Raw genomic sequence first — 12,502 nt, forward strand, 5'->3', positions numbered from 1 at the left:
TTTAACGTGATTATGTTGTATCATCTGTATGTTTCCCCATCGACTGGTTCTTCCACATTTCCAGTCGTAAAAGAACAGTGTTTAAAGGGACCATCTGAACTGACCACTCCCCACTGCATGGGAATACACTCTGTCGGTATCGCATTCTTCTCATCCAAGGACAGATTCGGATGGCACGCAGCCGCGATAGCCTGGCTGCAACTCCCGGCAACAGGCATGCCGGATTTAAACCGTTTAAACCCCAATCCGACTAAACACGCAACCATGAGCGTTCCAATAGATAGTGCACACACGATCGCTACAGGCGAGTACGCGCATGTGATGACATCGCGATCCGGAGCCCTTCCATGCTCTGCGGTATATGCATCGATTCCAACGAGGAACAAACTCTGTGAAATAAGCCAGTGGAGCAGGATAGACAAGAGTATCATCGGAATAGCATATCGATACGGCAGCGATAGAAAGTAAGAGCTGCGCTGTGCACCCTCCGGGCTACTTGATACACGAAGTCCTTTCCGCTGGATTGCATATTGACTCCATTCCGCGGCGAGAGTCATGGTCGTGAAAATAGCATTCAGGCAAAAGTAGAGCATCGAGTAGACCAACTGCGGTATGTTGGCAATCATTGTATTCTTGATCATGGTGTTTGGCCAGAAGTTGCCGTGGATCAATGTTCGAGCGTCGATGGCTTCGAATCCTAAAGACCAGATGCCGCGGGTATTTCTCATCTGGCTGAAGCCGTACAGGAGGAGTCCAATGCATATCACCATGGATAGAACATAGCTGCGCAGTTAGCAGTAGTCCGACATGAACCAGCATGCACATACAAGGAAATACCGAATCCCCATCGCCTCGTAGACACAGCGGATGCCCATCTCCGCTTCCTGCTCCGGAAGACGTAGTCTGTATCATCCGGTCCCTTTGGCTTTCGATGCCATTCAAAATCCACCACGAGGCTCCTGCCCGTGCAAGACATGTCCTTTGAGAATACATCCGGTTCTCTGATGAAGGACGCAACTGCATCGCCTGTCGTCAGGATAGGCTGTTCCTCTGTACTAAAGGCTATATAGCACATGAGGATTGCCTTGATTGCGTTGAAAACAATTACCACGATGGCCAAAGGCAGACTATACTGCAACTTGCAATGTGTAGGCGACTTTTCTACCAGACAATGATCGACCAGATGGCCATCCACAGTCCAGTTTCCCGCTTTGGCATCGGCCTCGATATCTGGGAGGTAGACGTTGCAGTCCACGCCTGGTTTTGAATACTCAGGACACAGCCATCGATACGGATCCTGGTCGGGACGAAGAGCACGCTGGTATTGCCGAGGACTAAAGACATATTGAGTGTCGAGCCAGGTATAGTTATTGGCCATGCTGTCGTTGTTGGTGACCAGAACTACACCGCCCCATTCGATCTGGAATGTTGTGCTGTATACGTTGACGCAGTCTATAGCGTCCAGCCTCGTGAGACTTCCATCTTGAGTCTCGTCTTTGAGTCTGTCGAATGCTAGTTCGGTTGAGTTTTCAAACCAGCCAGGATTCAAGATGCTGGTATTTCCTAAAGACCCGGTACCGACATATATGTTGTAGTCGTTGGCGGATTGCGTTGAGAATATTGTCGAGTTGTATCTATACCGTCAGCTGGATTATCATGAGACAGTGATATACTTACACTAGATGAAGAGGAAGCGACGTAAGAGCCAGACAAATCCATAGACAGCTTCGTTTCTTGGATATTAGAAGCAGGTTATGGGTACTGGGAACCCCAATGTCCAGCCATTGAGCCTTGCTGTGGGCATTGTCGATATTCCGCCGTGTCGGTGCACACAAACATTGCTATAGGTGTTAATATACGACCTATGACATCTCAATATAACCCACCATGCAATAGTTACTCGCACTCAGCAAAGTCGTGCTCAGCGTGTTGATAAGCAAATGAATCCCCACATTAGTCCATTTGACTCGATCGCAATCTCCATCAAACAGAATCCCTCTGTCATCTTTGACATTATGCCGAACCGCAGCCCATATCGTGAACGACAGGTTAAACGCCAGCACAATCACGCCCGCCAGCGAGGCCAGAAGCAGCGTCGATCGCCAGCCATCGAATCGCCCCTTTTGGCTGACGTGAGATTTCCCACTTGATCTCAGTGACTCTGCATCTGGGGTGCGCTCACTGCGGGCGATCAGCGTGTCTGTGGATTCTCCCTGTAAGTTCGCCTCCATTTTGTGGATGATCGAAAACCCCTGGAGAATTCAACGAGAAATGAGATGTCATTTTCAAGGGTTAAATCGAATCCTGCGGGATACCTGCGGGAGAATGAGGCTGAGGCTGTGTTCTTGGGCTGCTGCAGGGCAACGTTGAGCATTTCCTGTTACGGTTAGATTTCCCCCTTCGGGTTGTTTTGATGTTGTTTTCTGCCCCTATCAGCGATGGTTCTCTAATAATAGCGGAGCCGAGACTGTCTTTGACGTCATTTCTACCTGCGATTGTCTGTTGGATGTTTGATGTTACTGGCTACTTAGTGATTGTAGATATTCAATTCTTACATTGAGCTCATGGATTGACTAACATAGGCGAGGATATCATATTTCAACGGCATGCATAACGGAACCGACAATAGAAAACAACACTCACTAGGGAGAAACAACAAGAGGAGCCGCAAACTGCAGCTTCTCGCGAAGAATCAAAGAATGAATCTGCAAAAGCCGGGCTTGAGCCGCTGCATGGACATCACCATTCGTGCGAAAGTAGCCACTAACCTGAATACCCAACGCAAGGCCCTGTGCACGAGGACCAGGAACTCCGATATGTCCTTTTCCTCCATTGCACTGCATCACGAGGTGGCAGGCGAGCTCGCTGGCGGACTTGAAGGGGGCGTCGAGATGGTAGAACACGATCGGGTGGGCGGGTTTGACATCATCCTCTGGAGGGGGAATGTCATGTTCGAAGACTGCGTCTGTGACGAAGTAGTGCGCGGGGAGAATGAGGAATTTGTATGCATCTGACGGAAGAGGGAGATCGTCAGCAGGGAAGATCACTGTGCCATTGGGGCCATAGACAAGAGGTGGACTGAGATAGTGAGTTGCATTGGCATCAGATGGAGGGGGAACCCAGCTCGCGCGAGCCATTGTGATTGTTTTTGGAGTTTGGCGTTGGGACGAAGAGGTATGGCTGTGGGTAGGTGGAGGTGATAGAAGGAATTGAGATACCAGAAGGTGATGATGGGATATTGCAGTGTGGTTGAGGGGGTATTTATATTGCATCTGCGTCTGTATAGGCCGAACTATAGCATTGTACTCCATCTCTTTGTTCGGAGTTGAAAGAGAAGAATTGCTTTATACGGTACAAAGGCATTGTCAAGATATGAATGAATAGATATGTTCAAGAACATGATATCTTTGTCTAACCTTAAGTCTGACTTTATATCCCAAGCCATCTTCTCGTAGAATGGCATTCAACAAAGGAATGTTTCGGTTTCCTGGAGGAGCTTTACAAGCCATGATGAGATCCATCGGAAAGTTCCTTTTTACTCAGGCAAGTTCCTGCTCATTCTGCGATGGCTGGATATAGCTCTGCTTCTGCCTCAACCGAGGGATCGTCATCTACGAGGTGGGTCTCATGAACAATGGCCATTTCATGTCTCGGGGCAGATGGGAATTTTTGGTGCATGAACTATGAGTAATACGTAAAAAAGACAGGAACCATGTCATACGGTGTTTTTAATTATTGAATACGGGCTACTCTACTGTTCAATATAAAATATATAGACGTTTTGAAAGTTGTTTATTGCACGCAATACTATCAGGGCTCGAAATACAGGAAACGAAAATCAGCACCATCCGGGAATAGAAGACCTACTCAATAAGGGGATAGACAAACTTTACCAGTCGTCGATCTAGCATATTATGCAGCTGCCCAAGACGAATATTAGCCGCCGCATGAACATCGCCATACGTATAAAAGTAGCCACAGACCTCGATGCCAACGGACAGACCCTGACGCCGGTCCCTGACAGTCCCGATATTGCCCTCGCCACTGCTGCCTGCAAGACGGAGATCAGCGATGAGTTCATGCTGGTTGGAGTAGGAGCAGGAGAGATCGAAGAAGACGCAGTAGCGGGAGAGTGGGATTCGTTTATTGGGATACCGCATATAGTTGGTGTAGAAGTAGTCGGAGGGGTTGTAGTTGGCTTTGAAGATGAAGGTGCCGTAGGGCTCGCGGAGATTGCGGGTTTGGTGGTTGCAGGGGAAGATGACGGTTGGGCAGCCTTCGGGGGATTCAGGGACAGCATCGCCAGGCAGGTTGGATTCTTCCAGGACGGTGGCTTCATGGACGGTTGAGCGGGAGGTGATGGAGGGACGGACAGTGGTGCCGGACATGGCACTGGTGTTGATGGTTTGGACGGTGGGAGTACGAGAGGGCATTTTGAGATGATATTGATATTGGTAGTTCAGTAGTTGAAATATCAGTAGATGATGATAGAGGTAATCGTGGGCAGTTGGCGGTATTTATTTCTATTCATGCAATGATTGCAACTTCGACTCTGATATGTCATAAAGGCCTTTGTGCATGCTCCCTGTCAGCCCTGAACAACTTCATCCCGTGAGCTAACAAGGCCAGTTTCATATCAACAATAGATGACTCAAAAGGAATGCAATCGTTTCAATCAAGCCTTTATTCTATAATGAAAGATGTTTCACGAATACAATAACAATACAGGTTTCAATGTGTACGGCATTGTAAGCAACTACAATGACTGGAACATAAAGAGGTTGCTGCTAAACATACAATGAAAGAGAGATATGAACGAAAGAAATAAAAAAGCCTTGAAAGAGAAGAAATGAGCTTAAATGGTAACTAATAAAAACAAATTCACGATATCCTCACCAGTATATTTAGTCACATGGAGATCATCAAGACAGAGTGACCGAGGCAACACCCTTGCTGTTGTTGATATCACCTTCATCGACTCAATCATACCTTTTCCACGCAGCTCTCGTTATCCAGGATGTCAGACCTACTTGATTGGTAAACCATGCTCATCTCATTATAAAGAGCCCTATGATGAGGTACGAGTGGATGATGAGCTGATTACGAAAACACAAAAAGCAGAGAACGTCTATTTTCATGAAAGTAGTTCAAGAGTGATCATTACAATGGCATCAAATTATCTGAATGATTCGTAACCATACATGATACGTAGGCCCTACAACGCCCCAGCTAAGCATTACCATTAGAAGTCTTAATGAACCCGTTTTGCACGTTCGTCGAATACCCACTGAGAGGATGCATCTTGTTGAACACATTGCGTGGATCGTACTTGGCTTTGATGCTCTTCAGCCTATCCAGGTTATCTCCAAAGAGCTCTTCGAGGCTTCGATCGCCAGCTATGCCAGGTCAGTGTCTATCTTCAGCCTGCTGTGTTTACTCACTTTCAACAAAATTAGGATAAATCGCAACATCCCAACCTGCATGCTTCTCTATCTCCTCTGTGATGAGGTCTTTCAGATACCTCGCATGCTGACGAGCTTTGTCGTCGTTCTTTGGATCACTCCACCACATCCACACCCCTCCGTTGCGGGCATGACCGCGATTTGCGAATGCCGTTGCATGTCGTGGAATGGAAGCTACTTTGTCGACTTGGACGTTTTCAAAGACAACAAATGACTTGATCATGTCGGGGTCACACTTGACGATATAGGATAGCTCCCCCAGCACAGTCCGTGCAAATTCAGGGCGCACAGGTGATGTATATGAGAATCCCTTCATGCTCTTTCTCCCTCCATGGCTGGCAATGTCATTCAAAAGTCCATTGACTTGGTGGTATGGTATCATGGACACGGTATTCATGACCGGGTTGAGGTCGAACAGAGGTGCATAGCGCCTTTTGCCTTCCTCCTCTGATGTGTTGGAGACGATTTCCGTCATGATGGTTTGCTCGGAAGCCCCAGGGGGTGTTCCCAAGAAGCAATATATTCCCGATCGACCGTCCAAGCTATTTTCAGTGAGGGTACTCGCAAATTCCATCACCTGCTCGAGTTTATCCGGAGTGAAGCCCAGCAGACCTGCGTAGACTGGATCCTTCAGCTCATAAGCCTGCAGGGTGAATTCAGTGACAACACCAAAGTTATGGCCTGCTCCTCGTATCGCCCAGAATAGATCGGAATTTTCCGTGTCAGACGCAGTCAAGATCCGACCGTCTGCCAGGGCTATCTTGACCGCGAGGAGGTTGTCGATGACCAGTCCATATTGTCCAGTTAACCACCCATATCCTCCGCCCAGTGTCAGTCCTCCCACTCCAGTGTGATTCACGACGCCTCCAACAGTAGCCAGTCCATGTTCTCCTGCTGCTTTGTCGACATCTGCCCACAGCGCACCACCTTGGACGACGAGAGTTTGGTTGACCGGATCGACAGTGACATTTCGCATTTTGGAGAGATCTACGACGATCCCTCCGTTGGTCGAACTAGCACCAGAGGTCGCATGGCCTCCACTGACAATGGCGAGGTCGACATTGTATTTCGCAGCAAAGTAGACGGTGCTGGAAACGTCCTGGTCTGTTGCAGGAATGACGATGGCGCCCTGGATGTATAATTAGATCGAGCGCTCGTTACGGCAGTATGACGTACAGCTTCTTTTTCGGCGGCATCAGACCATCGCTTGATTGCAGCAGGATAGTCTGGGGATTCTGGAGTCAAGATCACAGAGTCGGACAGCTGCTTTTGCAGTTCATTCACTTTGTTGGTGTCCATTATGTTGTTCCTCCCGATGAATATTGGTGATAGTGTTTCCGGAAAGGGAAAAATATATATATTCCATCAACTCGGGGGCCACCACAATATATACATGACCACTACAATCGTGAACAACAAATAATGACGTGAATACTAAAGCTGCTGAACCACGGAAGTATATATTGTTGACAGTCTGGAACATCTGGGGTGATCGAGATCGTCTGCGTTAAACCGTGGTTCGTGCCATTGGATCGTCTGATCAGCCTAGACTTGCACGCGAGCTGTCCAATAGGATTGTTTATTATTTTCCAGTTCCTCGTCAATTTATTTTTCATTAAATTATTAATTAACCAATTTAAGTAACTGTGTAATGTCGTTTAATCTGTTTCATATGACACTCCACAGCCACATACGTAGTGTCATGTGATGCTCAGCCCGTCGATCTGCTGTCTGTTAATTTCGACATCACCGCGACGACGTGTCAACAGGAATAAACATTTGATTCTGTCGCCCACAAAATGGGTCGATTAAGCCCACAAGCCCGGTTCATCATCAACGAAGAGCAGTGGGCCAAGGTTGCTCCCAAGCCGCTACCAAAGAAGCGACCGCGGGCGTTGAGTGTGCCGCGGGAAGATGACCGCCAATTCAGCGTGTGGAATGTTCTGAAACAACCAAGAAAGACACTCGATCAGAGTCAATCACGGCTGCTTTCTCTGCCATATGAAATCCGAGTGATGATCTGGAGGGAAGCTATTGGTGGGCTTTTGCTGCATCTGATGCGTGCTCCGCATAAAGTGGCCAGTTTCAGATGCTCCGACGAGGAAGAAGGCAAGGAATATATCCAGTCAGGCCATTTCCACTGCATGTCGTATTATCAGCTCAGAGCGAGTTATTTTTCATATTGGTGGGAAGAGCGAAATACCGATGCCAAAGTGAACCATGCCAATCTGCTGCCTCTGCTGCAGACATGCCAATTCATGTATGTCTCTTGATCTTTCCCCTTGACTTTTTATTGACGAAATAGATACTCCGAAACCATCGACATGATCTATCAAGACAACATCTTCCATCTCACCAACACAGACACTCTCATGAACTTATCACGAACAATCTTACCACATCGCTTCAACCAAATCCGAATCTTGCATTTACATTGCGCCTTTCCATTCCCAATATCACAAATCTATCACGAAAAGAGCCACATCGACCGCTGGATCGAGACCTGCTTACTTCTGTCCGACATGAAAAGCCTCCAACAGCTCTATCTCTATCTTGGTACTGGGCTCATCCCCAAAGACCAGGATGAACCTGATCTGGAAAGAAATGTTGGTCTTGTTCTGGCACCGATGAGCCAGATCACCCAGACTGCTGTTTTTGATGTTAGAGTTCCACGGACACATGAGTATTTCTGTCAGTTTGGGACGAAGAATATGCCGTTTCGATTGTTGTTACAAGCAGAAGATCGATCAGATAGAGAGCCTTGGCTATAATTGCTTCAATATGATGCCGAAAGAGCTTCATTCTTCGTAAGTGTACATGTCGTATAGTATCATGGATTAGCTGGTACATCCAACCTTGTGACACTTTCTTCAAGACATCTTCGGCTGGTATAGTAAATGCTGAGTTTGGAATGCATGAAAGGCTGAAATATCTTTTTTATCCAGTCAACCATTTATTGTTCAACGTTTGACTATCCTGTGGTCTGAAATAAATACTGTACAGATAGGCCCTTTCTCATCCATTCGCAGGTCTCCTTTGCGGAAGCCACGGATGCGAAAGCAGGTCCTGCGCCGTGGTCCGGTCCTCGGGCCTCCAGCGTAGCATTCTAGAAACAAAGTCTACAAACTGGGACATTCCGTCATCATCATCAATTTCTGTAGCCATAGAGATCAGATCCTTTTTGCTAATGAGTTCGGGGAATTTAAATTGCCCTATAAAATCGATTAGCTGTGTCTAATTAGAATACAACGAGCATACCTTGAGCGTCAAAAAAACGAGATGTTTCTTTTCCGTGGCTGAGAAGATTAGGTGGAGGGGGCCCCAGGAGGGAGATTATCTTGCCCAAATGTGCTTCGTATGATGAGCCTGAGCCGCACGAGTCCGGTGGTGTGTCGAAGGGACCACGGCCGTAGAACAGGTCCCAAAGCTGATAGACTATTAGTGGTGATCGCGATTATGATAATGAGGTCTTTACCATGACCCCCAAGTTCTAAATGTCAACACTATAGTCCCAGTTGCCCCTAAGATAAACTTCTGGAGCCTGATATCCCTCTGGCTAGATGCGGTGGCTGTTTAGGGGCCTGTTGCCGCGCACGGCAAGCCTAAAGTCAGTGATTACTGATCTACCCAGTTTATTGGGCGACAGTCCCCAGTAATTCCAAGATAGGTATATATCCCAACCATCCAGTTATTTCCATGGAGAAGGATTATTCATCTCATCTTATGTAACTAATTACAGGACAGATAGGTTGTGTAGGGCCAGTAAGATGTTATCAGACTTAAGATCTTATTTATCTGTCAGCTGTGACTGATTTTAGGACTGGGTTAGTTAAATAACTAGGTACCTGTATAAATAGCGTGGCACTTAGTGTGGAGGTACCATAGCCCTTCTAGTATGAGTTTAGATACTGGTTTCAAGACATTGAGAGGGATGGTGTTTCCTTTAAACTGATGCTTTAGCATCTAGAGTGGCTCATAAAGTACATTAAAGACCATATAAATATAAGTGCTGCCTGGGCTAGTAACATGGAATAAGTCTAATAAAGTGGCGATAAAGTTACAGCCTAGATACTGGGTGTTTGCCTTGGTTATATGCTCAGTAATGCGCAGCTCCTTCTCTGCAGATTCTTGAGACTTATAATTGTTTACATTAACTTTGATAGCCACATATTGGGGCGGAAGCCATTGCTACCTATGATAGTGAGATTAGGCTTAATCTATTATCAGGTAATCCCATATACTGGTGGAAATCGCGTGCTAGCTATACTATCGAACTTGTTCCCCAGCCTATTTTGGCGGCGATTTGGTATCAGTTATTGAGCATCTCATAAAGACGTACAGGATAAAAGTGCTGAGGTTTATAATGGGGCATGTGCTCTTCCTCGACCAGACCTGCGGTAGGGAGTAAATTTGCCGGGAGAGGGGAGGGCTTGCAGGGAACGGACTGAATGATTTTTCTAAGGTACATGGCAGAGAAATAAGTACTCTGCCGTTGGCTTCTGTTGGTCGTGTTGGAAGCAGGGAGGCGGGTTTATATAAGCAATCAACAGGAAACTCGTCATGTGATTTACATGTCCCTTCGATCTCCCAATCGCCTTGGACCGATGGGGTTCAAGATATCTGCGATGGAATGTGGATTTGAGGTTATATAGACATCACGTGATACTATACCATGAGCTTATTTCCAACATAATCAATGTGGCACTTGCTCTCTGATTGGGTGCTATTTTAAATGTCTGGTCAAAGTGGGGCCATCCAAGGCTGCAGCGTCTGTTTTTGGTGATGACAACAAAACACCTTTCTTCATCATCATTTTCTATCTTATTTCTCCATCATGTCTCTGAATGACCTCCCACCAGAGATCCTACACAGTATTGTCAAGTATATCGATAATGATCATCCATTCAGCCTACTGGATTTCGCCCGCGTGAATAAACTCTGCTATTCTGCGACCACACCGATTCTCCTTCAAACCATCAAACTATCATTATCCCATCGCGATGATCTGGCCCGCGATGTGTTACATTATGTCCAGCTATACTCTGAACAGCTAGAACGCACCCAAAGTTTCTCGTTCGTCCGTCGTATTGTCATCGATGTTGATGAATGTAAGGATGGATATCCAGTCATTTCACCTGCCGATCGGGGACGAGGCGATCATAGTACTTTGGATGGTTATCTGGAAAACTTTAAAGGAACGTATCCAAAGGTAGACATTCCTGCTGAACAGATGGAGAAAATAAACGATGCCTGGAAGCCACTGGCCGATTTCATGCAGAAATTACCAGGACTGACAGATCTGTTGTTTGGATTGCCCGATCGGTTTCCGCCGTGTGTTTTGCATACTCTACATCAGCACCTTCCACAGTGCAGGCTGCATCATCACACATTCAAAATGCATAGCATTATGCATCCAGAGACAGATTCATCTGAGTTTGAGTTGATCACCTCACCGTCTCTATACAGCATCCGAATGCAGGAGTCTGCCATGGGTGGCTTTAGACATGAGCGTATTCGTGACTATAATAAATATGCCCTCATGCGGTTGACGAGTCTGGCTCCCAATCTCAAGGAAGTGCATCATTATGCAAACAACAGAAGAATGACTCGCGGATGGGAACCTTGGTCTGGATTTACTCAGGACGAGAACAAGGATACTCCGTCCCTTGGCTCGCTGCGATGTCTCCGATTGTGTGACACCATCCCCATTGAGGAGGAATTTATCAGGGACTGGGCAGCACATACAGACTTTTCCAAGCTGGAGACCCTAAGAATCGAAACGGAAATATCACAGGATGCGATGGAGTATCTAGTCGAAGAATGCGACCTCTCCTCGCTCAAGATTCTCGTTCTGAACATGGCTACGGATGACGTCGACCTCGTCCAAAACCACGAATACTACGACACTGCGAGACAGCTTCTCTCCAGTCTGCCACGCTTATCAACACTGAAACTGATCGGTTGGCATACTGAATTACCCTTTCACACGTTCCTCGAACATCATGGCCCGGAACTACGCAAATTGTCGCTTTCCGTTTGTCCCACTGATCGTCTGACATGCTTCCAGATTGCACGGATTGTAGACTTCTGTCCGGTTCTTGAAGACCTTGAACTCACCATCCCGCGGTGCCGGAGCGATATTACTGAATACACGATGTACAAACTGATAGGATCACTGGAATGCCTTCAACGCGCTTCGCTGACCTTGGATGCGTCGAATTATGACGTTCTCTGGAATGATGGCCCGGCTGAGACTCCGACGGATGAAACATTCGACGAGTTTGACAAGCAGTTCTGTACTGTTAATTCAGCTTTAACCCGTCATCCGCGCAATGGTCACGTCCGAGATGCAATAATCAACAGCGCAGTCGATCAGCACCTCGCAAGCGACATTTTCGATGCCATCTCGTCTGGAAAGCCAGATGGTTGCCTTCCCCTCGAAGAATTGATTCTGCGCGTCCAGGGTGGGGGCAAGTTTTGGAGCGACACATGGGCATCTGCTCTAGATAGGATGGTACGGCATTTTCCGCGAGAATGGATTGTCAAGCGGAATCAACGCGACGACAGCCCGAGCAGTTTGGTCATGACGGAGATTCGACAGACAGACGATGAAGATGAAGATCCACTCGATCTGCCGCCCTGGTTGGAGGAAATCTTCCGTCGGATCTGGCCGGAGAAACGAGAGGGAAGTAAGTGGTGGGAGGACTGGGCGAGTATGCCTTTGGAGTGGCCTGGTCAGGAGGATAACTCGAACGGTGATGACTTGCAGGCGTTGAAAGAGCGCTTGTATTCGATACGTGCTAGTTGATGTGATTAATTACCCAGTCGTCATATATATTTCAAGCAACTTAATAGTCTTGATCCCAGCGAGAACGATCAAAAAACTGTGCCGGATACGTACTTTCTCCTTGGCATGGAGTTTGTCCGTACATGATGTCGGAAATATACATCAACACACACCAATTACTGTATTGAGGCAATGCCCTCTGGAAATAAATAGACGACATTAATTATAAAATTCAAATTTATTTATAATCCCT

The 12,502-nt window shown here is 46.9% G+C and overlaps 7 protein-coding genes across 7 annotated transcripts; 2 read left to right on the plus strand and 5 right to left on the minus strand.

The window, feature by feature from the left end:
- Positions 1-20: 20 nt before the first annotated feature.
- On the minus strand, positions 21-2,374 carry ASPWEDRAFT_46975 (uncharacterized protein; the record flags this gene model as incomplete). Its single annotated transcript, XM_040836882.1, has 5 exons — positions 21-783; positions 828-1,634; positions 1,678-1,841; positions 1,887-2,120; positions 2,267-2,374. The coding sequence occupies 5 exons, from the start codon at positions 2,372-2,374 to the stop codon at positions 21-23; spliced, it is 2,076 nt and encodes a 691-aa protein (XP_040693692.1).
- A 268-nt stretch (positions 2,375-2,642) lies between these two features.
- ASPWEDRAFT_166104 (uncharacterized protein) lies at positions 2,643-3,137 on the minus strand (the record flags this gene model as incomplete). The annotated part of the gene is made up of 1 exon (XM_040829932.1): positions 2,643-3,137. The coding sequence occupies one exon, from the start codon at positions 3,135-3,137 to the stop codon at positions 2,643-2,645; it is 495 nt and encodes a 164-aa protein (XP_040693693.1).
- Positions 3,138-3,863: 726 nt separating this feature from the next.
- ASPWEDRAFT_166105 (uncharacterized protein) lies at positions 3,864-4,433 on the minus strand (the record flags this gene model as incomplete). The annotated part of the gene is made up of 1 exon (XM_040829933.1): positions 3,864-4,433. The coding sequence occupies one exon, from the start codon at positions 4,431-4,433 to the stop codon at positions 3,864-3,866; it is 570 nt and encodes a 189-aa protein (XP_040693694.1).
- A 693-nt stretch (positions 4,434-5,126) lies between these two features.
- ASPWEDRAFT_33359 (FAD-binding oxidoreductase) lies at positions 5,127-6,843 on the minus strand. Its single transcript, XM_040833767.1, has 3 exons — positions 6,639-6,843; positions 5,442-6,591; positions 5,127-5,396 (listed from the first exon to the last, which is right to left on the minus strand). The coding sequence occupies exons 1-3, from the start codon at positions 6,759-6,761 to the stop codon at positions 5,230-5,232; spliced, it is 1,440 nt and encodes a 479-aa protein (XP_040693695.1). The 5' UTR covers positions 6,762-6,843; the 3' UTR covers positions 5,127-5,229.
- A 343-nt stretch (positions 6,844-7,186) lies between these two features.
- Positions 7,187-8,428, plus strand: ASPWEDRAFT_63515 (uncharacterized protein). Its single transcript, XM_040838702.1, has 2 exons — positions 7,187-7,722; positions 7,768-8,428. Exons 1-2 carry the CDS (start codon positions 7,262-7,264, stop codon positions 8,231-8,233), a joined length of 927 nt encoding a protein of 308 aa, XP_040693696.1. The 5' UTR covers positions 7,187-7,261; the 3' UTR covers positions 8,234-8,428.
- Positions 8,395-8,977, minus strand: ASPWEDRAFT_189230 (uncharacterized protein). The gene is made up of 3 exons (XM_040832238.1): positions 8,938-8,977; positions 8,721-8,889; positions 8,395-8,674 (listed from the first exon to the last, which is right to left on the minus strand). Exons 1-3 carry the CDS (start codon positions 8,938-8,940, stop codon positions 8,478-8,480), a joined length of 369 nt encoding a protein of 122 aa, XP_040693697.1. The 5' UTR covers positions 8,941-8,977; the 3' UTR covers positions 8,395-8,477.
- Positions 8,978-10,275: 1,298 nt separating this feature from the next.
- On the plus strand, positions 10,276-12,467 carry ASPWEDRAFT_33361 (uncharacterized protein). Its single transcript, XM_040833768.1, has one exon. It carries the CDS (start codon positions 10,297-10,299, stop codon positions 12,268-12,270), a length of 1,974 nt encoding a protein of 657 aa, XP_040693698.1. The 5' UTR covers positions 10,276-10,296; the 3' UTR covers positions 12,271-12,467.
- Positions 12,468-12,502: the final 35 nt, after the last annotated feature.

Source organism: Aspergillus wentii (assembly GCF_001890725.1).
Source record: "Aspergillus wentii DTO 134E9 unplaced genomic scaffold ASPWEscaffold_1, whole genome shotgun sequence".
Lineage (NCBI taxonomy): Eukaryota > Fungi > Ascomycota > Eurotiomycetes > Eurotiales > Aspergillaceae > Aspergillus > Aspergillus wentii.